The sequence below is a fragment of the Thermobia domestica genome, chromosome 11, assembly GCF_964235325.1.
Source record: "Thermobia domestica chromosome 11, izTheDome1.hap1.1, whole genome shotgun sequence".
In the NCBI taxonomy this organism is placed as follows: Eukaryota; Metazoa; Arthropoda; class Insecta; order Zygentoma; family Lepismatidae; genus Thermobia; species Thermobia domestica.
In genome coordinates, this window is record NC_137464.1 from 83,649,824 (window position 1) to 83,673,326 (window position 23,503).

Consider the following 23,503-nt stretch of genomic DNA (forward strand, 5'->3'; position numbering starts at 1 on the left):
ATGGAACAAAAAAGTTAGAAATTGATGATCCTTGTTCCGTAATACTAACAACATAATGTATAAGAGTTGCTAGTGGGGAGAAAATCGTATTTATCTGCTTGATAAAAGAAAAGTGTGTTGTAAGAGTTTATTTTTATTTTGAAGATTGTATAATAATGTAGAAACTAGACTCCAATAATAATAATAATAATAATAATAATAATAATAATAATAATAATAATAATAATAATAATAATAATAATAATAATTGGCAACAACAAGAACAACATTGGCAACAAAGAAAGAGCACCCCCAAAAATCGTCAGTACTGAAACAATGTTTAAGAAGAAAGAGGAACGGTGTAAACCTCGGATATTGAAGAATACAAAAGGCTTAATAATTAATTGAGAAGAGAAACTGACAGAGCCAGAGTGGAAATACATGGAAGGGATATCGCAGGCCGGTAGCTAGCCAAAAAAGTTAAGGGGGGCCGATCCAACCATATTATATTTCATTACCATATCATAATTCATTTGCAATCTTACTGCGAAAAGTTTAGGGGGGCAGTTAAAATTTAGGGGGCGACCCCCCTAGACCCCTCTTGGATACGGGCCTGGGGATATATAAAGAAATAATAGAACTTCAACGAAGCGGCAGATATGATCTATCAGAAAACACAGGAATTGAGAAGGAAAGTTAACAAAAGCATACGCACGTTTGGAATCGAACAACAAAAGGTCACGTAGTCACTGATCACCAACGAATTCTTAAGATCTTAGAAGAATACATAAAGGATTTATATAATCATTAGAACAGCCAAGAAGAATTGCGATCGAAGCAGAGGAAGAGGTGAATGATAAAGGATCCAGTATATTAAAAAACGAAATAGTGAAAACCATCATACATGGAAAGTAGGAAGCTACTGGAATCGACGACAGTAGATTTGCTCAAGGGACAATGCAATGAAGGAACTACCTTTACTTATTAACGACATCTATTTCAGTCTAGAATGACCAAAGGATTTTCTAGATGTAACAATAGTTTGCATTACCTTAGGGAAAGGAGCAAAAGAAATGTAGTGATCACAGAACTATTAGCCTTTTTTCGTAGAAGAAAGTCGGTGGATTACGCTGTCAAAAGACACCAAAGACGTTATTGTGTTGATTAGAGTTATAACAGAACCAATTCTTGACGTAAGGAAAGAGTCATGTTTGTGCTTCATCGAGTTGCAAAAACCTTTCGACCGGGTCACTTGGACAGAACTTCTGAAAATACTTAAAGAAATCGGGGTAACTGGCATCGTCAACTCATTCACAACACATATACAGGACCAAGAGTAAAGTTGCGCTTGAATCAAGAAGAAACCAGTAACGTGGAGATTAGGAGAAGAGTTAGAGAAAGATTTAGTATGTCACCCCTATTATTCAATGTTTACAGTGAATGCTTAATGAAAAAAGCGTTAATGGAAATTGGAGATTTTAAGATTGGATAGCAGATCATCAATAAGGTAACTTATGCGGATAATGCGGCTATCATAGCTAGAACCGAAACAGAACTACGGGAGATGATGGATAGAATTGTACAGGGATATAATGGTACTGGAAGATTAATAGAATAGAACAAGGAAACAATATGGAATGGAAATCGACATCGAAAAGTTGGAAGTCATGAGAATATTCCATGGAAACACACTTTTACGGACAGGAATAAAACGAAGAGAGCTTGGAAAGTTCATTCATTTCAAATATCTGGGAAATGTTTCGACGAGAGATGGTTTCTGCACCAAAAAGATCAGGTCAAGAACTACTGTAGCAAAAGAAGCATTCAACAACAACAACAAAAAAAGATCATTACTAACTAGCAGGCTTAATACTGGACTAAAGAAGAAGCCGGTGAAATGATATATATGGAATATTGGATTATATGGTTCGGAGACTTGGACGTTGCGAAAGTTAGAGAAGAAATATTTAAAGAGCTTCGAAATGTGATGTTGGAGGAAGATAGAGAAAATAAAATGGGAAGAAAGAGTAACAAACTAAGATGTTTTAAAAGGGATAACAAAGAAGAGGACGCTTTAGCCAGCATTTTTGATAGAAAAGCCAATTAGATTCGACACATGTTAGGAAGAAATTATCTGTTTCATAACGCCATAGAAGGAAAGATGGAAGGAAAGCGAAGAATAGGAAGAAGGACTCAACTAATCGACGATTTTGAAAAATTGGAAAAAGTGTTGGGAGTTAAAAGAGGAAGCTGAAGATCGTGAAATGTGAAAGAGGCATTTCCAGACCCGAAAGTAAGAAAAAAATACTTCTCATTACTCCTGAAATCTGCAGACAGATAGAATACTTAATAATAGTCCTGTTTATTAAAAATGACAAACTTAGAAGGATCACTTCCAACTTCAGATAACCAGAAAATGCATATGTTTGTTTATAACCTACAGAACGCGACAAATTCTATTGACAACAATTTTTCTTTAATTCTAACCTGAGAATAGACTGATGTTAAATTCCAAACATGAGAAGTAATAGCAACAGGAACAAGCATGCGTGTACTTTTGTTAGCTTTCCTTCTCAATTCCTGTGCTTTCTGATATATTAGGTCATATATGCTCCGCCGTTGAAGTTTCATTATTTCTTTACATATCTCTTCCATGTACTTCTCTCTGGCTCTTTCAGCTTCCCTTCTCAATTCCCACTGACCTCACATCACTCAACTGAAAACCATTAAATCCGTCGTAATCATTCGTGAGTTGTAATGGAAGGTGTAAGCAAAACTTTGACAATTTTCTTTTTAATATTTTGAAATATATAAGTAAAAAATGGCATTACAAGGATGAAAATAAGATGAAACCAACGAAGATTAGGACATAGTCTGGAAAGGAGAAGGAGAAGAAATTTATGCCCTTAAAATTAAAGCAACTTTTGAAATCACTCTCAGAAAATGGTTTGGAAAGAGAATGTAATACATTTTCAGAAAAGGTAGTGGAAGTTTATGAATTGTACATTGATTGCCAACAGAAATGAGTAAGTTCTTGAAAGAATTTCAGTGTTGCCGATAGATTAAACTTCAAAATATTAAAGACGAAGTTTGATGAAATATTCCATTTCTGGGGACTCTTCAAAGTAAAAGTGTAACCATACATAACTCAAAACTTTTTGAAGTTTATCAATGTTCAAAAGTATTTCACAATTTTTGTCATAGTCAAAATTTAACTCATGAAGAGCAGTGGTACGATTTTTTCAGAAGTAACAACAGTACTGAAACACTCAGTGAATTTTTAAAAACTTGTCAAATTTATTTTGCAGTTTCAAGCAGTGACGCAGCGATTGAAATTTTTCTTAAATCAATGCTCAATTGAAAAAAAAAGAAGTTCGATTTTTAAATGAAAAGTCTGACATTCGATAATTTATATATGGTAATCCTACAGATACATCACTCATCAATCTCCAACTTAAGAAACACTTTAATTTGGATACTTATCTACTCCAGCCACTTCCTTAATCAGACCGCATATAAAGATAGCCTCATTTATAATATAACCATATAAGTTATTACTTCATAAGTTGTCCACTTACGTTGAACATTTTCTGTAGGATCAAGAGTAACGAAACCAGACAAGTTTTGTTGTATTAGTTTCTTGTTTTCACTCGCTTTTACTCCTGAAAACTGAATAATTCTGTAATAAAATGCAACAGTAATAATGTACTTGATACACAAGTATCGATAACTTTAACTGTTTAATAAAACATTTATTTTGCTTCACCGTATACGAGAAGTTAAAGTCTCCCGGCTTGTATTTCTGATGAAAACATAATTTTCGGTGTTGACTCGCTATCGTGAGGCAGTTGGATTTTTTTTAATTTTGGAAAAAAAGCGAATATTTGTGTAGAGTCTCAGAAATAATGACGTTGAGTGCCTATATGCTGACTCGTATTATCCAATTACGTACCATATGTGCGCTCGCTTCATGGGCTGTTTTGCCGGGTAGTTTGCTTTAATTACAATTATTAGAATATTTATTAAAGTAACGGATTTTAAAACTAACATTTTGAAATTTCTACCAATCTATCAGTGAAAAGTGCCATCTACTTCTGAGGAAATGAAGTGTTTAATATCAGTTTTACACAATGAAATAACCATATTAAAACTCATGGTCAGAAAGTGAAAAGAAAATATATAGAGTACCGTACTTTACTTTTTATTTTCTCAGGGTGATCCAATTTATGTTCACAACGGAGCACAGGAAGACTTTGAATACCTTGAGCAACAGGGGATATCAGTTGAAGGAAAGATTGTTTTGGCAAGATACGGAAAAACCTTCAGAGGAAATATTGTGAGTATTACTTTTATAGTGTCCAAAGTCATATTTTGTTGCGAGAACAATTTTCACTTAGTTAATTACATTTTAAGTAAAATGTATCTATAAATTTGCCAATAGTATACTCTTCGAGAGAATAGATCTATTAATCAAATATTGGAATTGGAAATTTACAGATTAAAACATGTTATCAAGAAGACTATATTTATTCAATTCTATTAGTAGAATTTTCAATTTTCTAGAAAATTAAAGTTTATCTAATATAATTTGCTTGTGGAAAGAAGTCTTATTACTTCTAATCTTACCTATTAGTTAGTAATCACACAGGTTGCAAAACATTTCTACTCAGTCTGATATTGTTAGGGATGCACACGAAACAAGACTTGAGGCTGTCTCTTCTATAAAATGTAAAAATGAAATGAAATCTTTAAGTTTTACGTCCTACGGTTATGCCGGTTAGGCTAAAGGAGACGGTGATGATGAGTAATGAATGAAATAGTGGAATGATGAAAGTGGGAGGAAACGGGAGAACCCCGAGAAAACCCACGCACACGGTGTTTGTCCACCACAAAGTTCACTTGGCGAGGGCTCTATAAAATGTGTCGTGAAAATGATGTCCTGTCTCGAAAAATGTATTTGTTTCTATTGGAGGAGCTCTGTTTCGTCTCGTCACAAAAATTCTGTTTCGTATCATCTATGTGTGCAACCCTAAATATTGTATCCATATTTTAAAACCTCTATTGGACACTTTTCTGATGTATTATTACGGAATTTATTGTACTTTTAAGAACAGTAAAACTCATTTTAATGTAAAGTAAATTGATAAATTATCTAAGATAATTGATATCGTTATTCTACTAGAATCACAATCTGATTTCAAATCTATATATTATTTGTGTTTTATTTTAATCATATATTTAAGATTAATTCAGTGTATCTGTTCACTGTCCTTGGATGACTTCGCACTAGAATCTTGCAAGGCGCTCGCGTGACTCGCTCATATGAACCTGTAGTGTGAAGGCATTGAATACCTCTGAGCCACTCAAAATATCATAATACCAAAACGGCAGCTAGAGTTAGAAGAAGCTGCAGCTGTAATCAAGGAAAGGAAGATACAGAACAATGTGGATTCATCATATAAATCGATCAAGACTGGAAGAATGTTTTTTTTTTCAGTCTGTTTCCTAAACTGAGAGAAGATAAAACAAATTTTTTCAGTTACTTCAGGATGTCTATATCTTCGTTTGACGAACTGTATAATAGTACGAAATGTGAATTTCATCGAAGTAACATCAAAATAAGAAAATTTTCATCAAATATTTGTACACTTTTCTCAATTTTAACTGAGTTCACGTTCACGTATGAAGGGATCTCATAAGACTGCGTGTTATTTTCTTCCACACAGCAGCCCGCTCGAGTCAGCTACTGGCGGGATGAGCTTCATAGCTGCACAGAGCCGCAGCTCACTTGCACCGAAACGCATGTTTGAAGGCGTACATTTAAGAGAATGTAAAGCTAGAAGCTGCAGCTCAAGCGAGCGGATCACAGGATCCTATAAACAAATACGAGAAATCTGTTTTTTCAGTTTTGGTGCGTATCATTGCTGACTTTGACTCAACCACAATGTATTATTTGGCCAAATGCATGCTTGCTGGATTAAAATAAATCAATATATTTGTAGATCAGAAAGGAGAAAGACCACATATAGAACACTGTTTTGTTTCTAGTATACTTTCTCTTTGATAATACTGTGTTTCCCTCTTACTTCCTCAAGGCTATTTACAGAAGTTTTACTATTAAAACTATTACCAAAATAAACCATTGTTCTTTTTACAATTTTCGTTGGACAAAATTTTCATTTGCAGTTCGGTAATTTATTAGTTGGACAATTATATTTAAAAATAAATAAATGAATAATATCTGTGGAATTCCAAAAGATTAGCTATTACTGATCTACCTTCCATTTCGGTGTGGATTCACTTTCGAACTGAAGGAAGATTTAGGCATTTTATTCGATTAAGGTTTGCACTTCCTTGTTCTTACCGATTTCACCCTTAAGTTTGTCTAGATAACTTCTGCATGCACTTGCACTTTTAAGAAGACAATCGAAAACCTCCCCAAAATGTATGTGTTTGTGTTGTTCCTACCTTTTTCTTTAACCATCCTGATATGGAACAATAATATCAGCTGACAGCTGACATCAATTAAATTAATGTCCCGGTCTATAATCCATTTATAATTTGATAATATTATTTGTATCTCTAGTATAACTCTTTCCTGATATCATGCTGAGTCACATGAATGCCCACACTTCGTTTAAGGCTTCTTAGTAGAAAATTCACATTTCTAATTGATACAAAAGTCTAGGAAGATAGAAGGTTGAAGATATGGTCTTTCTTTTCTTCATGAGCAGAGTTATATTTATGTATTATGTTACGGTGTTAAAAACTAAGAACTTTTCCAAGGAAAGAGGTCTTTATTTGGACTATTCGACGTGATAAATGGTAATTCAATGATTATATTTGATTAATAACTGAAATGAGAGTAACCTGACTTAGTAATGAGGTTTTGTGAAGCATTTCTGCTGCAGTCTCTAGCTATATAAGTTTGAGGTGAACAGTATTACGTTTCGTGTTTTCGAAAGGAGTTTTCCAGTTCTTACCCCATAAATGTTTAAAACAGAATTCATCTGGAGTTATCACTAGTTCTTTCTTTATAGCCTAGAAAGCGTAACTACGAAATGCTGAATTGAATATTTCATTTTGTTTTTCACTTGTATGCAATGCTTTTATTATTATTATTATTATTATTATTATTATTATTATTATTATTATTATTATTATTATTATTATTATTATTATTATTATTATTATTATTATTATTACTATTATTATTATTAAAGGTTCGTCAAGCTGAACGCAGAGGAGCTGCAGGAGTAATTTTGTATAGCGATCCTCAACTGTATGCACCTAAGGGAACTGATGCCCTCTACCCTGAAGGCATCCTCCTTCCACCTTCAGGAGTACAAAGCGGAACTCTTCTTTTGTTCAATGGAGATCCACTCACGCCACATTATCCGTCCACAGGTAACAACCTACTGGGTTTAGACTTTTCTCTGAATATTCTGCCCAATGGCGAATTCCAAGCACACTTATTTAACATATCCGTAACTGGGTGGAATCAGAAAGCGAAGCAGTGTCATTTCAGATTTTGCTGGGAGGGGTGGACAAGATTCCTTACTGATATTATTAGAATTTTAAGTTTTTCATACTATTGATTTAAAAAAAATATAAATCTACTTTATTTTTAAAAACTCATATTGAGCCTACGAGATTAGCACAGCGTCAAGGAGAATTAGATGGCAGAGAAAATAAAATATTGTTATTACTTTCATTGCAGTAATACAAGCCCTTTTCAACGCACACTCTGAACTACTTTCAGGTCACCACTGTATCGCACCAAACCTCGACATCAAGAACTTTAGAATTTTAAAATATACCATTTAAATATACTGAATATAAAATACTATCTACAATCTAAATATAAAATATACCATAAAACTGACTGGAACAAATTTAAAGAATCCATATTAAACAAGCTTAAAACATTTAAATATAAAGAAAACACCGGAATCAAGAGAAAGAGCAACTCAGGAAATCGCCAGATCAATCCAGGAAATGGAAATTGAATGTTCACTAGTGTCTCATTAGAAATAAATAATGTAGAAACACACAGTTTCATCGTATTAAATTTTATAATGTCTACGACGTTAATTTATAAAATTCTATTTAAATTTATAATTTCTGATTTAACATGGATAGAGCTCAAACACAAACCCAAAAAACCTAATAGATAGAAACCATCTTGCCAATCGCCAGTCAATGTCGGTAACGTAGTGTCTAACATAGGCTGAGCTAATGAAAATGAGAACTAGAAATCCCTGTACTTCGTTACTAATAAATGAAGATATAATAAATTTCTTTAGCGAAATACTGAAAAAAATTCGAAATTCAACCTGTCAACTGCCGACACAATAAAAGAGCAATAGCAAACAACATTAAAACTTTTATTACTCACCACAAAGATATGATAAAAACAGATCTACGGAATAAATAATTTGTCAATCAGTCGAATTAATAGCACCAATCACTACTGAATAAGTGTTTGAAACCCCAAAACAAGACAAAACACAGCTCTAGGACCAAACGGGATATCCATCGCAACGTTTAAATATCTGCCAGAAAAAAAAAAATAGAAATTAGAGCACAAGTATTCACATGTAATGAAAAGAATCTCTTACTTTTGTACAGTAGCGGCTCGTGGTCTGTAGAAGTACCGGTTGCAATGTTGCAATATCAAAGGTATGTAGTTACGCGCAAGTGTTCCCTTCTCCCCAGCATTCTTAAGTCTTATCCAAAAAATATTCAGGAAATATGAAGAGGAAGGCCCTTATCAGCTCCATTTGTATATTTATTGATTAAAGTGTACTCTCTAATATTGATTTAATATATAAGTTATTTCCTTTTTTCCAAACAACCACTATCAATGTACGTTTATACACTATTTATATACAAAAACTTCTACGTTCATGTTATTGAACAAGAGATAAATCGAATATATAGCATGTGCTGTAAGCCATGAATGATATCGTTAACCCAGAAAGAAGAGAAAAATCAAGAAAATTGCATATATTCATGCACACAGTTAAACAAAATTATTTAATTAAGTAAACTATGCATTATTTTAGAATGAAAGGTCTTTCTTCATTCTTTTCGAGCTTCAAATTCTTCTATGACTTCATTAAAATCTGAAATGTTGCTCGCCAAGTTTTTCTGAATAGAAAGCATCACTACTGGAAATATTTTCCGCTTTATTTTCTTTAAGGTACAGAAACACCTCTCTCCTCCGACAATATCCATTTTGTTAGCATTTCTTTGTATGAATATAAGGAACAAAGAGTTCATTTTCAGTAACTACGTATTTTTGTCTGCTGTTCTATTATAAAGAAGCATGAAATATAAGATTTTTTCCTTCAAAAATGAAAAAAAAATAATAATAGTTTAAGATTCCAGCAATTTAGGCTAAAGAAGACAGATGAGTATTGAAAATGAATAATTTGAGATTAATTTTTTATGCTCTCCGCCGGAAATTAAACACGGGATTATGTGCACGAGCGACACACAGCTAGGAATTAGACCAGTGGTAAGACATTCTCTTCTTCGAGTCTCGATCGCCCCCTTCCCCTCCCCCAGAATAGGATATTTTTTATTTTAAAAATAAAATCTATCCCAAGAATTTTTACCTTTGTATTATAAATGTAAAATAAAATCTATTGACTTCGAACGACTGTCCTCCCCCAAATATTCAGCTTGGATCCGCCCCTGCTACCACCAGACGCGTATTTGCTCTTTGCGAGTTTCTGTTTGGTGACTAACTTCTTTCTTCCAAGAGTCTATATCTCACTCAACCTATCAATTGAGTCAAGCGCTGCCAAACGGAGGAATTCGTAACTACTACAGAAGCTGACTATATAGCCTACCAGTTGCAACGAAATAGGAACTGGAAACGTGTGATACGGGAGGATAGCAGCGATGCAAGAATAAATCCACATCCTCATGTTAAGAGATAGGAGCTCGCTGCCATATGCTCAATGTTACTGCTTCCAGTGGCAACGCTTGCTGCCACTGGATTTGTATATCACTCTCTTTCTTTCAGTTTTTTAAAATTTTTTTTTGAAATGCATCAATACTGTTCTGCGCTCAAGAGCAAAGGTTTATTTTTTACTGATACACTACTTTAATACTTAAAAATATCTTTAGTATTAAAGAAATATCCGGTTGCACAACCATGCAACATATAGTACCAGCCGCCACTGCTTTTGTATCCACGTAAGACTTAGTATTGTAAAGTTTCAACACTTACTGATATCTTCTTCAGTAATCCATATCTCGTTATATACCAGACTCTTAAAATGATTCTCTGCGTCTTAAAGGAGTTAACGAGACTTGAAACAATTTTCTGCATACTTTATACGTACATATGATTTTTTTCGATGATTCAAATCTCATTACTCCATTTAACACATAAAGGATGCTTTTAAGATTCTGGTATGTAACGTGGGATGGATTACTGAAAAAGATACCAACAACTGTTCTAATGATATAGTAATAAGTCTTATAGCATCTTTAAGTGAATATTCACATGTAGCTTACATGCTGGATACGTACCAACTGATTGGAAAAATTCAACCCCAATACTGATTGTAAAAGCAAACCAAGACACATCAAAATTTACCAGCTATCTTTAAATAGCACTAACATTTCCTTAATTAGAAAAACATAGTAACAAGATTGCATAAATATTTCAATGAAATTGGACAAATCATCTCGCAACAAGTAGAACTTCGACCAATATACACTACAATGGATTAAGTATTTCATATCATACACAACGTATAAATCACAAAAAAGGAGAAAATAGAGATCTATTCCGCGACTTAACAGTCGCTTTTGTTACAGTCTGGCACCGTAGATGACTCTACAAACTTCAAAACTTACAATTTTAAAATACCATAATAAGATGGATACATCATTCTCTACAAAATGTAACCAACTGACTTTCCTACATGACGAACTATCAGAAAACATCTCTACACAAAGGGATGCCCGAGGTGTATATATACAATTGAAAAGTCCACAGATGAACTCATGCAAACTTAGCATGGTGATAGTCACATGCTTAGTAGATATGTGAAGTATTTTCCTGTGCAGACCTGTAGTTCTCGAGTTTTAGGTCACCAAAATTGGAATTTGGACTTAGTAAAATTTTCACCAAGAATATGTATCTAATAATCATATTTAGCACAAAAACAGGTGTGACATACCTATTTGATTCTTAAGAAATGGGATAATTGATTAGTTATGTTCTAAATGCAGTGTGTAAAATAAATAAAGGGTGATTTTCTTTTCCTAATAGGTAAACGTGATATTGGAAACCGAGCACAAAGAATAAAACGTTGGTATGGAGATAAATTAAGTACTTTTAGAAACTCAGTTTTAAACGATGAGATAGCACATGATAACTAATTAGACTTTGAAATTAAGACGGGGAATGACCACGTAAATAAGAATATTAAATTAACTGTGTTGCATTTATTGATTTAAAAGAATATGTTAAACTTGGTAAATGATGTGTTATTGTTGTTTTCACTTTTTCACTATTTTATTTTATTTTTATAATATAATCAACTTATTCTACTCAGTCCCTATGAATAGTAACATGAGGTAAAATACAGTAATTGGTAACTTTGTTTACCTAATGTAACTAATCCACCAGCTTTCGGAATGCATCTACAATCATTTCATTAGGGAAATGACGTTGAATGTGAGTGTAAAGAACACATGCTTTCTCGAAATAAGAAATTTGTTAAAATGTACAAATGAAGACACAGAAATACTAATTGTCTGGTTTCTGTATTCCAACTTGTCCTGGTGCTATGAGTTATTGAATTTCAAAAATTACAATATTTACTCTGTTTTATCATACCTAAAACAAATTATACTTATGGTGTCTTATAATGAAAATTAAAATATAAGAACGATTGTTTTCATTTCAAATAATAATTAAGAACGATATCTACAAGTAAAATACGAATACATATTTTGTTTATCGTTTTCAGCTGATGCACACAGAATATCTGAAGAAGAAGCAACACTTCCTCGAATTCCTGTTCAACCTATAGGATATGGTGATGCAGAAAATATTCTCAGGTATTTTTAACACAGCAATTCATAAACTTAAAATTCATGTTGTAAATATAATCCTACATTCTTTATGTAAATTGAGGGGACAAACTTAAGGAGGTAATTTTTATTAGTATAGACATAATTCTCAAACGATTTGCGTACAAAGTCTCGCTGCTGAAACATCCCAGCCAGAACATCGTGGGCCAAAATCTTGCCTGGCCAAAATATCACTGGACGAAATCTCCGAGTACTGGGGGTGGTAAGGGATGACATGTAAATAAAATAATCGAAAGCGACAGATATTAATGTCGAATCCATAGTTTTCGGGATTACTGACACTCTTGACGCCGTTAATTCCACGTCTAGTACCCACTGGCATGGAGGTGAGAAAGTGTCAGTGATGCAGTGATGCTATTCAGGCGGTTCGCAGTGTTGTATAACTTAGGGACACCACGACGCACGTCACGGGAGAGAAAAGTTTGCACGATGGTGGAGATGGTACCGGAACTGCAGGTTCAACTGCACCCGTAGTAGACCTCGCGACTATGCTAGAACGTTTTAGTCAAACCTTAACTTTAACTTTGGATCAAAAATTTGAAAAGGTTGACAGTGTTATGAACCAAAGATTTGAAAGAGTAGATAATAACTTGTTCCCGATGAATCAAAAATTTGATATGTTAAAGTCGGAAATGATGCAAATTTTAAACGAAAAAGTCGATAATGTAAACAAGGACGTATCGGACCTCCGTAACGAAGTTTGCGATTTGTACACTTCGGTGGGGGAATTTCAGGATACGATAACAACGCGGGTAGACACCGTTGAGGAGAATGTCCGGTTGTCAGTAGAAAAGCAAAATCGCAGATGTGATCAGCTCTCTAAAGAACTATCGCATCTCGAGTCGAGCACCCGGAAATCTTGTGACGTACTCGAGGCTAAGATCCAAACTTTGGTGAAGGATCAGGAGCAAAATAAACCAGGTCGTGTCGGTCGCAAGCGGTCACGTGACTTTGTTGCTTGTGAGGGGGTTGACTCTGACGGAACAGACTCTGACACCCGAGTGGATGTACCAGTCTCTTCGGTTGGGGAGACTCGTACTGTCCCAACGGTGACAGTCTCTGTCTGTCAGCCGACCAGAGTTCACGCTAAGAATGTCTGGCCGTTTGACTTAAATCCACATTCGTTGGTCACGAACAATTCCAGTCCCGCCTGTGGGGATATCATGAGTGGTCAGGTTGCCTCTAGGGTTTTAAATCCATTATTGACGTGGTCTCATGCTTCGGCCTCGACTTCCAATGTATGTAGCTTAAGTAATGTAGTGTCCAGTACTGTTGCAGATAGGACTCCTTCGTTTGTTTTAATTCCGGAGGGAGTATGTAGTCACACAGTGGTATCGATGCCAAGCAACTTACCTTTTGGACCAAATTATACCTCTTATTCGAATTTTGGACAAAATTATTCTAATGCAAAAAGCCCTGTGATTGGCTGCAACTCTCCCCTGAATCCCGGCAGATATGAGGGATGTTCTGGAAATAGAGCGTTAAATTTCAGGCTGTCGGAGCTAAATCACTTACTGAACTTCGCAGGAGAATATGGTTTGGCCAGGTCTTTTCTAGAAAACTTAGAACAGACTTTTAAGATAATCTCCGCATCGGAATACGAACGCATGGTTTTGGTACCGTGTTGTTTGTCGGCTGGGGCCAAGACTTGGTACCAAACGGTCTGCAAAGACATCAACAGTTATGCTGACTTTGTGCGTCTATTTAAGGAGCACTACTTCTCGACCAGGATGGAACGCCTGCAGAAGAAATTCATCCAAGGAATGAAAGTTGACCGGTCCAAGTATAACCGGCTAACTGACTTTGCCTGGAAGGTCATAGCCGAATACTATGCTGTGGCACAACATCCAGATGAGACAGAACTCATTGAGATTGTCCTAGATTGTCTGCCGGCTGGAGATGCTAAGTTGTTACGAGCCGTGGAGCCCAAGAATATCCAGCATCTGATTGTTAAGATAGCCGAAATAGAAGGTCATCCGGAACCTATGGAACCAGTGACAGATAAGAAATTCAAGCGTCTGCACATTCGGCAGGCCAAGATAGGAAAAAAGACCGAAAAGAACGGAAAGTCTCAACAGACAAAAGACACTTCGTCGCAGACGGAGGAGGACGAAGGAAAGAAGAATGGTGATGCCAAGGGAAATGGAAATGGCAATCGATTCTTGGGGAACCGAGGTCGAAGAAGAAATTTTCAGGCCAGAAAACCCTGGCACAACAACAATCGAAGGCAAAACTGGGGGAATGGAAACCAGAATGCTCAATATGTTTCCAACCCTAATTACCAATCGGGAGCGATGAACTTTGGATGTCATCGAGGTGCATCCCAACAGTGCGCGCCGAATTCGAACCATATATCGGGAGCGCAAGCCTATCCGGGATACATGCCGAATTTGCCTCCTGGAGGAGGAGTGGCAACTCCCACATCCACTCCTTCCCCAGCGGTGAATATGGCTATGTCCACTGGTTGGCCTTCACCGTATACGACGTTCATGCCGCCGATGGCGCAGTCATCTGAAGCGAATGGGAATAGTTCGGGAAATGCATGTCGCAGCCCTCATTAGGGGAGACTGTGGACTGCGATATGAATTCCTCGACTCCCCAAAAGGAAGAAAGTCCGATATCGGAACATCAAAATTTTTGTTTGGCATTAACCTGTCCAGTAGTTAAGCTCGAACCTCAAAATTCAAAATTAGAAGTTTTGGTAACTTCCGGAATTCGGGGAAACAAATCGGGCACGCCTCTGTTCTCGGTTCGTTTCGTGATAGACGAGAGGGAGTGTGACTCCAGTGCGGAAAAGAGTGTTCTTTTATCCTATCCCTTACCCACTCTAACTTGTTCGGTAGGAGAGTTATCTTTGGTTTGTATCCTAGATTCTGGAGCGGATACGAATTTGCTCTCGGGAGATGCTTGGAGGCGAATAAAAGAGATCTATCCTTCTGCCAAACTTCGACCGAAAACTAATATATCTTTAAAAGGTTTTGCAGGAGACGAATCATTCCAAGTTAAAGGTTTCCAGATTTTAAACTTTACTATCCAAGGTTGTGTTTTCGAAGTCCCAGTCTATGTTGTTCAGAAATTAAAAGCACACTGTATTTTGGGATTCCCATTTTTCGTTCGATACAACCTTTCTCTAAATTGTAAATCTAAAGAAATTTCGCTTGAATCAGACTCGGGACAGATCATTTCTATTGACATGGAACAGCAGCATTGTTGCCAGGTTACTGTCGCCGAATTAACTTCAGAAAAAGAGGACAACTCGTTATTTCAGCCCTCGGTTACGAAGGAGGAACTTCGGGACTTTGTTTCTCAGAGAACCGATCTCGATTAGGATTCTCAGGAGAGGTTATTTTCATTATTAGTTCGATTCAGGTGTCTCTTCACAGAGAATCCCCGTGTCATAAAGGTCGAGCCGTATAGAATACAGCTTTCCGACGACGTCCCGGTGGTAGGAAAGTTGTATCCTGTACCCATTCATCTTCAAAAAGAGTTTGAGGAAGTCTTAGATAAGTGGGTAAAACTTGGGATTATTGTTGAAGGTCCTTCACCTTACAGATGCCCTGTACATATTGTGCGTAAGGCGTCTGGAGAGCTAAGGCCCGTGATTGATCTGCGTGGTATCAATGAGCGTGTGATTGCACCAAAGATTCAGGTCGAGCCGATCTCCGATCTAATCGCGCGAGTCAGTGGTGCAACCATCTTCACCTCGTTGGACTGTACGCAATCATATCATAGTGTCCCGATCCATCCAGACTCTTACAAATATGTTAGTTTTGTTTACAAAGGACGTCATTATCAAATGACTCGGTTAACAATGGGTTTGAAATCATCACCAGCGGTTTTTCAGTCTGTCATGCACACCTTTTTTGGATTAGAAACCTTCAAAAATTTTCTTATAGTTTACCTGGACGACGTACTTTGTTTTTCATCTTCCATAGACGAACATTTCCAGCATTTAGAAAAGGTCTTCAACACTCTTCGTTCGGCTAATCTTTCTCTCAATTTTCGGAAATGCAACTTCTTCAAATTCGAAATTCCTTTTCTCGGTCATCTTGTTTCAGGATCGTCTGTAAAAATAAATCCTAAAAGTAATGAGGCCATCTGTCACTTTCCCCTTCCACGAACTAAGAAGGCTCTACGGAGATTTCTTGGTCTCGTGGGATGGCGAAAGCGACATTTTCAAAACTTCGCAGGTTTAACTGCTCCGTTTTACGATCTTCTCAAGAAGGACCGGAAGGTAGAATACTCTTCGGAGTTATTAGAAAAGTTCGATCATCTAAAAGAACTTCTAAGTAGTCCTCCTGCTCTTGCTCAACCTGATTTCAATTTGGATTTTCATCTGTTCAGTGATGCCTCTGCGGAGTCATTGGCTGGCTACGTGGCTCAATTTCTCCCGGGACAGGATGACCCGGAGGTTATTGCGTACGCGAGTCGGCGAATAAAGCCGCATGAGGCCTCCTTATCAGTCTTCCAGTTAGAGTTGGCAGCTGTTCTTTTCCTCTGCGAGAAGTTCTCCTACTTCATTTTAGGTCGACGGACTACGGTCCACTGTGACAATGCTGCAGTCACATATGCTTTCAGTTTGAGAAATCTTGATGCTCGAACTACTCGTCTTTTGCTCAAACTGCAACGTTTCGATTTACAATTTGTTCACATCAAAGTCTCTGACAATGAAATCGCTGACCTATTGAGCCGTCATCCTCCAGAAATTCCTGAGGCAGAAGAGGATCATTTTATAAATTTTTTGACCGCGGAGGACGCTGACCTCTTGGATGTCGCGGAACTGAGGCGAGAACAGCGGAAAGATCCGTATTGTAGAAAGCTACACGCCATTTGGAAGGGTTCTCGAGACAATGACAGGATACGTGTGGAGAATCATTTAGTTTATATTAGAAATTCTCAAAATTCTGTTTGGCTGCTGGTCATTCCTGCCAGCTTGGTGGAAAATATGGTTTCGGCGATTCACAACAAAGGCCATTTTGGTGTGAAGCGATGTTTGTCGTTCGCTAAGGCCATGTTTCACTGGAAAAGTATGCGTGCGACTTTTACTAAGTATATTCAAGAATGCCTTCCTTGTGCACGAACTAAGTACTCGTACAGGGTGATCAGAAAGGAACCCTGCCATGTTGAGGCCTCTGCTTCCTTCGAGAAACAATGCCTCGATCTGGTCGGGCCCCTTCCTAGGAGTCAGGGTTATAAGTATATCTTGTCTATCCTGGACGTCTGCAGTCGCTTCGTGTGTTTCTTCCCCCTCAGGACGGCTCACACGAGGGAGATTGTGGCTGTCCTCGAATAAAGATATTACTATCAACTACCTTATCCTAAGTATTTGGTGAGTGACCAAGGTCCGCAATTTTTGTCGCGCGTCTGGCGAGAATTTTGTCAAAAACATCGAATCAAACATATACTTACCACGCCATACCATCCTTCCTCCCATGGCATTATCGAGCGCAGACATCGTGACCTCCACCGCATTCTCCGCCTCTATTGTAGCGAGAATCAATCCAAATGGAGTACCTTTCTAAAAGCCGCCCAAGATTTGTGTAACCATTCCTGGTGTGATGCACTTGGATGCACACCGGCAGAGCGTTTCCTATGCTACTCTGTATCCAAGAGCTTCAAAGAGAATTTTATCTGGCCAAAAGAATCACTTCCTGTCAGTGAAGACAAGAAACTCGTCATATCTAGTCCAGCAACTGTGCCCAAGAAAGAACGTAAACAGCAGAAACATCAGGACATCATTACTGAAGGCTCATTGGTAATGGTTAAAACTCATCACGTGTCATCCATACCAAAGAAAATATTTGCCAAGTTTATGGATACCTATGTGGGACCATACATTGTTTCCGCTATAACTAGAAATTCAGCTAGATTACAAAGTTTAAAAGGAGAAAATATTGGTACTCAGAGTTTCGATAATCTCAAATTATTTCGATGCTCTGAAGAAAAGAGGAGAGAGCTGTTGGGAGGTTGAACAGAAACAAAACATAGTCGAAAAAAGAGAGAATCGTAGGTTAAATTTAGATTAAGGTAATCCTGGTTGTTTTGTGTCTATTTTTGTGTCCAATTTTCTTTTCTTTAACTTAGTGTAGCTATAAATTCCTTGTTAGGATTAAGGTCTCTGAAAAATTTTCAAAACATTTCCTATATTGATTGCATTGCATTAGTGTATTTTATGATTAAAATGTTAGGTTAGAGAAAAAAAAGGAGCTTAACTTAGGATTTCTAAATTAGATTTTTTTTCCGAAGCTTCCGGAGGATGTTACCTTATACATCGTATAATGTAACATGTCCCGGAAGTTTTGGGCAACCAGTATATATATGAATTTAATATTTATTAAAATTTTATTTTCAATATGTAATTAATCAATGACTTGATTTGAAGTAGATCGCAGAATTTGCGTTAAGTTCCTTGAACTTATGATTTTAGTATATTTAGAGGGAAATATATGGTAATATATTTACAAATAATATTTTTTTGTATATTTAGCTAAAATATAATATTATTTTGGGAAATAAGGTAATATCTGGTCGTATTTAGTCCTTTCCAATCAATTTTCATTCATATTTTTGACTTAGGGGATCTTCAAAAGAATTCAAAATTTTTATTTCAAAAATCTTCTTTAAAATTTTTCATTTGTATAGTCAGCCATAGTAGCTTCTTGAAGCATCTCTTTGTTTAATCTAAATTATCTGTGATTGGATCTTCCGCAATCACAGGTGTGGTTGAGATTTTCTTTGATCTTGAGAGAAACTCCTATCATCGTATAATTACGTCACAATGATCTTCCAATTGGGAATCTTCTTCCTGTTGCCTTTGTTCTTTTGGTTGATGAAGCCGCCATGATCAGATGGGTAGTGCGTCTGATCTGCAGAAAATCTACAATTTAATTCAGTGTGGTTAGCTGCTAGTGGACCATTTTGGAGTACGAACTCCTGAGGACTGCGACGCAAGACAAATTAGTTTGACTTGCTCATTGTGAAAGGGTACGAGGAAGCAAGCTGCTGGCGTCAGGTTTGCATGTTGTCGCCGAGATCGTGAAGACAGTATGGCTGCAATCCGGCTTTGAATTGTTTTTTGACGTCCCAAAACTCACCAGGAGGTGAGGGGATGAAGAAATTTAATCCATAACTCCTCAGGTAGCTATATGTCTCTGAGATGAACAAGTAAGTGACTATTTTATTCAACAAAATTCCCTTTTCGGACGTGTTTGAACCTACAAAATTTCTAACCTCTTTCGGATTGGAAAAATGTGTTATGTTATTGGCGTGGTGATGTCCACCAAAATGTGCTAAACGCTGCGTAATTTTCCCTAAGTTATACAATATATAAACTTTGCGATGTGACATAAATCACTCGTTCAATGGAGGGGGGGAGGATTGTTCTTTTGGAGTTTCAGTGTGGACGTTTGTTACCAACAGTCCATGAAATGTGTGTACTTTCGAGTACATACATTTCACCCCAAAATTATATTTTGGATATGTAATTTCGTATATTCCTTTTCTGTTATTTATTATTTTTCCGTACTGCTATATTACAGAACAAAATCCATTCTCTGGTTTGTGCTTACCTTCACTGTAGTTTGAATACGATGAGACAAATATATACAAACTTTCGGCTCACATTGCTAATAAGGGTGCTTGCATAACTATTGGTAATGGGAGATGCTCGTCAGCAACAACACGTTCGTTATGTATTTTGAATTCCTTTCACCAGAAACCAGAAATTCGAATTTTAAGCACATAGTTTAAGACTTTTTTTTATTTTAACAATATACAAAAATAAAGCTGAATGGTCGACGTCCCATACGTCCTCGGTAAGAAGCAGGGTGTGTGCTATATTATTAATCTGTTGAATAAAGTGATTTTTATATGTTTTAGGTTAAGTTAGTTAGATAGTTAGGCTAGGGACTAGGTTAAGTGTACTTTCTTTTCATGTAGATTTATTTAGTGTATGTATTGTCTCAAAAGAAAATGTTTTGTTGTGGGAATCAAAGTGGCTAGGTCTGAGCTCATACAAGGGAGGTCACCTTGTTGGTATAAATCCTCCGCGCTGACCTCACTTTCACAACGGTATCTAAAAAGAGAATACTAAGAAAAGAAAGTAAAGTATGTAGCACACAGCCGTAATGAGTAGCACATGTGTAGTGCAAGGCTTACGTGATTTTGTAGTAAATGTCCTTATTTTCAAATTTTTTTTGACTAAACTAAACGTATGTAGATATGTTCATGATATGTGAAGAGAATATGTAATGCAATGATAGACTTACCCATTCAGCTATGTCAAGAATTTTCCTCAATTTCCAACCTTTTCGATTTTTTTTAAAAATGTATTCTCCTGTTATTTCTTATCATACAGAAAGTTAGTGTAAATAAAGTATGCGAGTTGAAACAAAATCTTTCATTATCCAGTGCAGAGCTAATTACTTAAATCTATGTAGTAAAATAACTTCAATAGTATTGTTAGTACTCAGAAAGTCGAGTTTTGAAAAGCAGTACGTGAATAGTGTAACGAAAGTAAATTATAGCGTCTCGAAACGTACGGAATTGATTTCACTTAGTGTGACCGGGGTTGGAATCACAGACCTGCCAGGAAATTTCACTTCGTTAATAAGATCAACTAAATTCACTTTGGCATTCAGTTTCTTTTCGAAATTCCATCCCGTTGCGCGATTTAGATTCGATTCGAGATTTTTTTTATCTGGGTTAGTAAATACAAACACTTAGATTTTCGAAGCACTCACCGTCAGTTTCACTCTTAGGTCATTGTCTTGTTCTGTCGGATCGTGGTTTGTAACCTATTTCGTGATGGGATGCAGACTACGGCCTGTGGATCAGGATACTGAACTGCGAGTGAGAATAAAGGAGGCTTAGAGATCTTCGTATTTTGGGTCGATTTGAGTTCTACTTCCGGAGATGATTGGTATAGTGGATGGGTCAGTGAGTGTTGACAGCTTGCCCGTCTGGGCCCGGTGGGTTCGCGTTCAGCAGTCAGTGACACATTCACGCAACCATAGTCTTGAGGAAAGTGAACATCGTACAGAAACACAGTATCAGTATCATCATCATTATTTCTTTTATTTTACATTTTTATTTTATTTATTTTTTTTGTAAAAATCTGAAAGATGGCTGACTTCAACAGATGACTCAAAGTTCTAGTGACAAAGGAAACGGTTGTTTCGTTTATCCAAAAAGTAATGTTAGTCATATAAGAAAATATCCGTTCATACCCGTTTACATAATTAAGCACACATTCAAATATTCTGTTTATTTGATTCGAAGTTGATCTTTCTTTCTGAACACCAGAGCTATATGAAGCATGAATCGGGGGAGGTGGGATCAAAGTTAGCTCTCTCGTGTCTGGAGGATAAGGAGAGGTGGGATACACTAATCCCACGGGTACTACAAAAGACTGACTGGGTTAAGGTGCCTCAGAGGGATTTATCCTAATATGCTACTTCAGGTAGAGGACAATCTGTCATTGAATTGAAATATAAAGAAAGCTTTTTATTATTATTACTTAATTTAGCAGAAGTGAAGTTCCTCATCAGAATTCTACAACCAGAAAACAGTTCGAATTACAGATTATAGGGAAAATTTGCATCCAACTTGAAAATGTTACGAAACAGAGACTGTCAATATTTTTCATATGCTTTTAATTTATATTATCACATATTGCATTCATATATATGTTACACAGTATTTTTTTAATAAAATTTATAAATAAAACATAATGCATCAGTATTTACTAGGATATGAAACTATGAAAAAATATATTAACGTAATATTTGACATACGTCATTATCATCATTATAGGTTTTCTGCCATTATTGACCGGTCACCTGCCGCAGCTGAAAAACTTCCATACACCACAGTTTACAGCTAACCTTTTCGTCTTTGTGTACGAATTTTCTGTTTTCATAGTTTTCACCAACTATAGCCTCTTTTGTTCCTCCCTCTTCTTCCTGCCACCACACTCTCCTGCACATTTCTCATGATATAGTTTCTGCCAGCCAGTTCCTCTTTCTTTTTTTCAATTACATCTAAAATTTGACAAAGAGTTATATTGTAATTTTTAAGATTTATTGCGAATTGACGCAAGCCTTCGCATCCCTCCGTAATCTACTGAAGTAAGAAAGTCCAACCTTGTAATTTTGCGGGACGCATTGCGATTTTAAATGGCTTTACAGAAAGCAGTTCTTCATAGAGAACTTTTTAAGACACTGAAACATCATATCAAATGTCTGCACATGCTATTGTACTATTGTAACAAATGAATCAGTAGTTTTGAAAAGACCATGAGTCAGAAAATGTCAAGTTTACATTGAATCGACATTCTGTTGCTACCAATTGTTCAAAACAAGTTGTTCATTTGGCACAATGACAAGAAAACTCTACTATAGAGATGTTCTCGGGATATCAGCCAGGTGAAGTCTGACAATAGAGTGGACATTAAAAGAACTGACATCGTTCTCGTATTTAGGGCGATTATACTGAGACCAGTTCGTGTGTACTATATATAGGAGAGGTAAGGGGGGGGGGCTTAAGAATCCATGTCTCTGATTGGATGGCTTGACGCTGATTGGTTGTATTCATATGTACATTCTTTATGGCTGGTGTCCATGTCTGGCTGAGTTGAAATCCTAGATCCCTGTTGACATTGTTGGGTTCTTGTAGTATGACAAGAGATTCTTTAATTATCCTATTCCAGAAAACTCTACTTTTTTTAACAAGGGTCGAACACTTCATGTCTAGCAGGATTTTCAAAAATTAAACAGTTTCTCGTTCAATTTTCATAATTTTACTTGACTCATGACCTCTTCAAAACTACTGATTCAAATAATAACCTCGTTTATTCATTATGAAATAGGCCTTTGGTTTCACTCAGAGATGTGGTCTATCTAGTGCTTTTGTATAGCGCTTTCGTACCTATATGTTCGATTTCAGAGCATCGTAGGTCACAAAAAGTCGAATCCCAACTGGATATTTCTATGTTAAAGTAAGTTCCTAACATTGTATTCATGTTTCTATATAGGTATATGTCAACAGAAAATCCAGCTCCTGAGGAGTGGGTAGGTGATTTGAATGCATCGTACTCAGTAGGACCAGGCTTCCAAAATCCAGATTGGAAATTGAGATTAGAAGTACGGACTTCAAATCAAAGAGCAACCATTAGTAATGTGATTGCTACAATTAAAGGTAGCGTTGAACCAGGTAAGAGTTATTATTAGTTATAGGTGACGTTAGTATAAGTTTAGGAAACCATATGGCAAAAGTTACACAAAAATACACATACATATACCCTCAAAATCATGAAAAATGAATTAAACACTCTGTGTTGCCAAACACCGGTATTGATTTGTTATCCATCGAAGAAATCAACTGAAACATTGTAGTTAAAGTG

At 36.4% G+C, this 23,503-nt stretch overlaps 1 protein-coding gene across 1 annotated transcript in view; it reads left to right on the forward strand.

Moving 5' to 3' along the window:
- LOC145663612 (N-acetylated-alpha-linked acidic dipeptidase 2-like) overlaps positions 1-23,503 on the forward strand; it is a 68,871-nt gene that overhangs the window by 9,999 nt on the left and 35,369 nt on the right. Inside the window, exons 5-8 of the mRNA XM_081729720.1 lie at positions 4,193-4,315; positions 7,203-7,386; positions 11,979-12,069; positions 23,135-23,313. Coding sequence (XP_081585846.1) covers positions 4,193-4,315; positions 7,203-7,386; positions 11,979-12,069; positions 23,135-23,313 — 577 coding nt within the window. The remainder of the gene's footprint in view (positions 1-4,192; positions 4,316-7,202; positions 7,387-11,978; positions 12,070-23,134; positions 23,314-23,503) is intronic.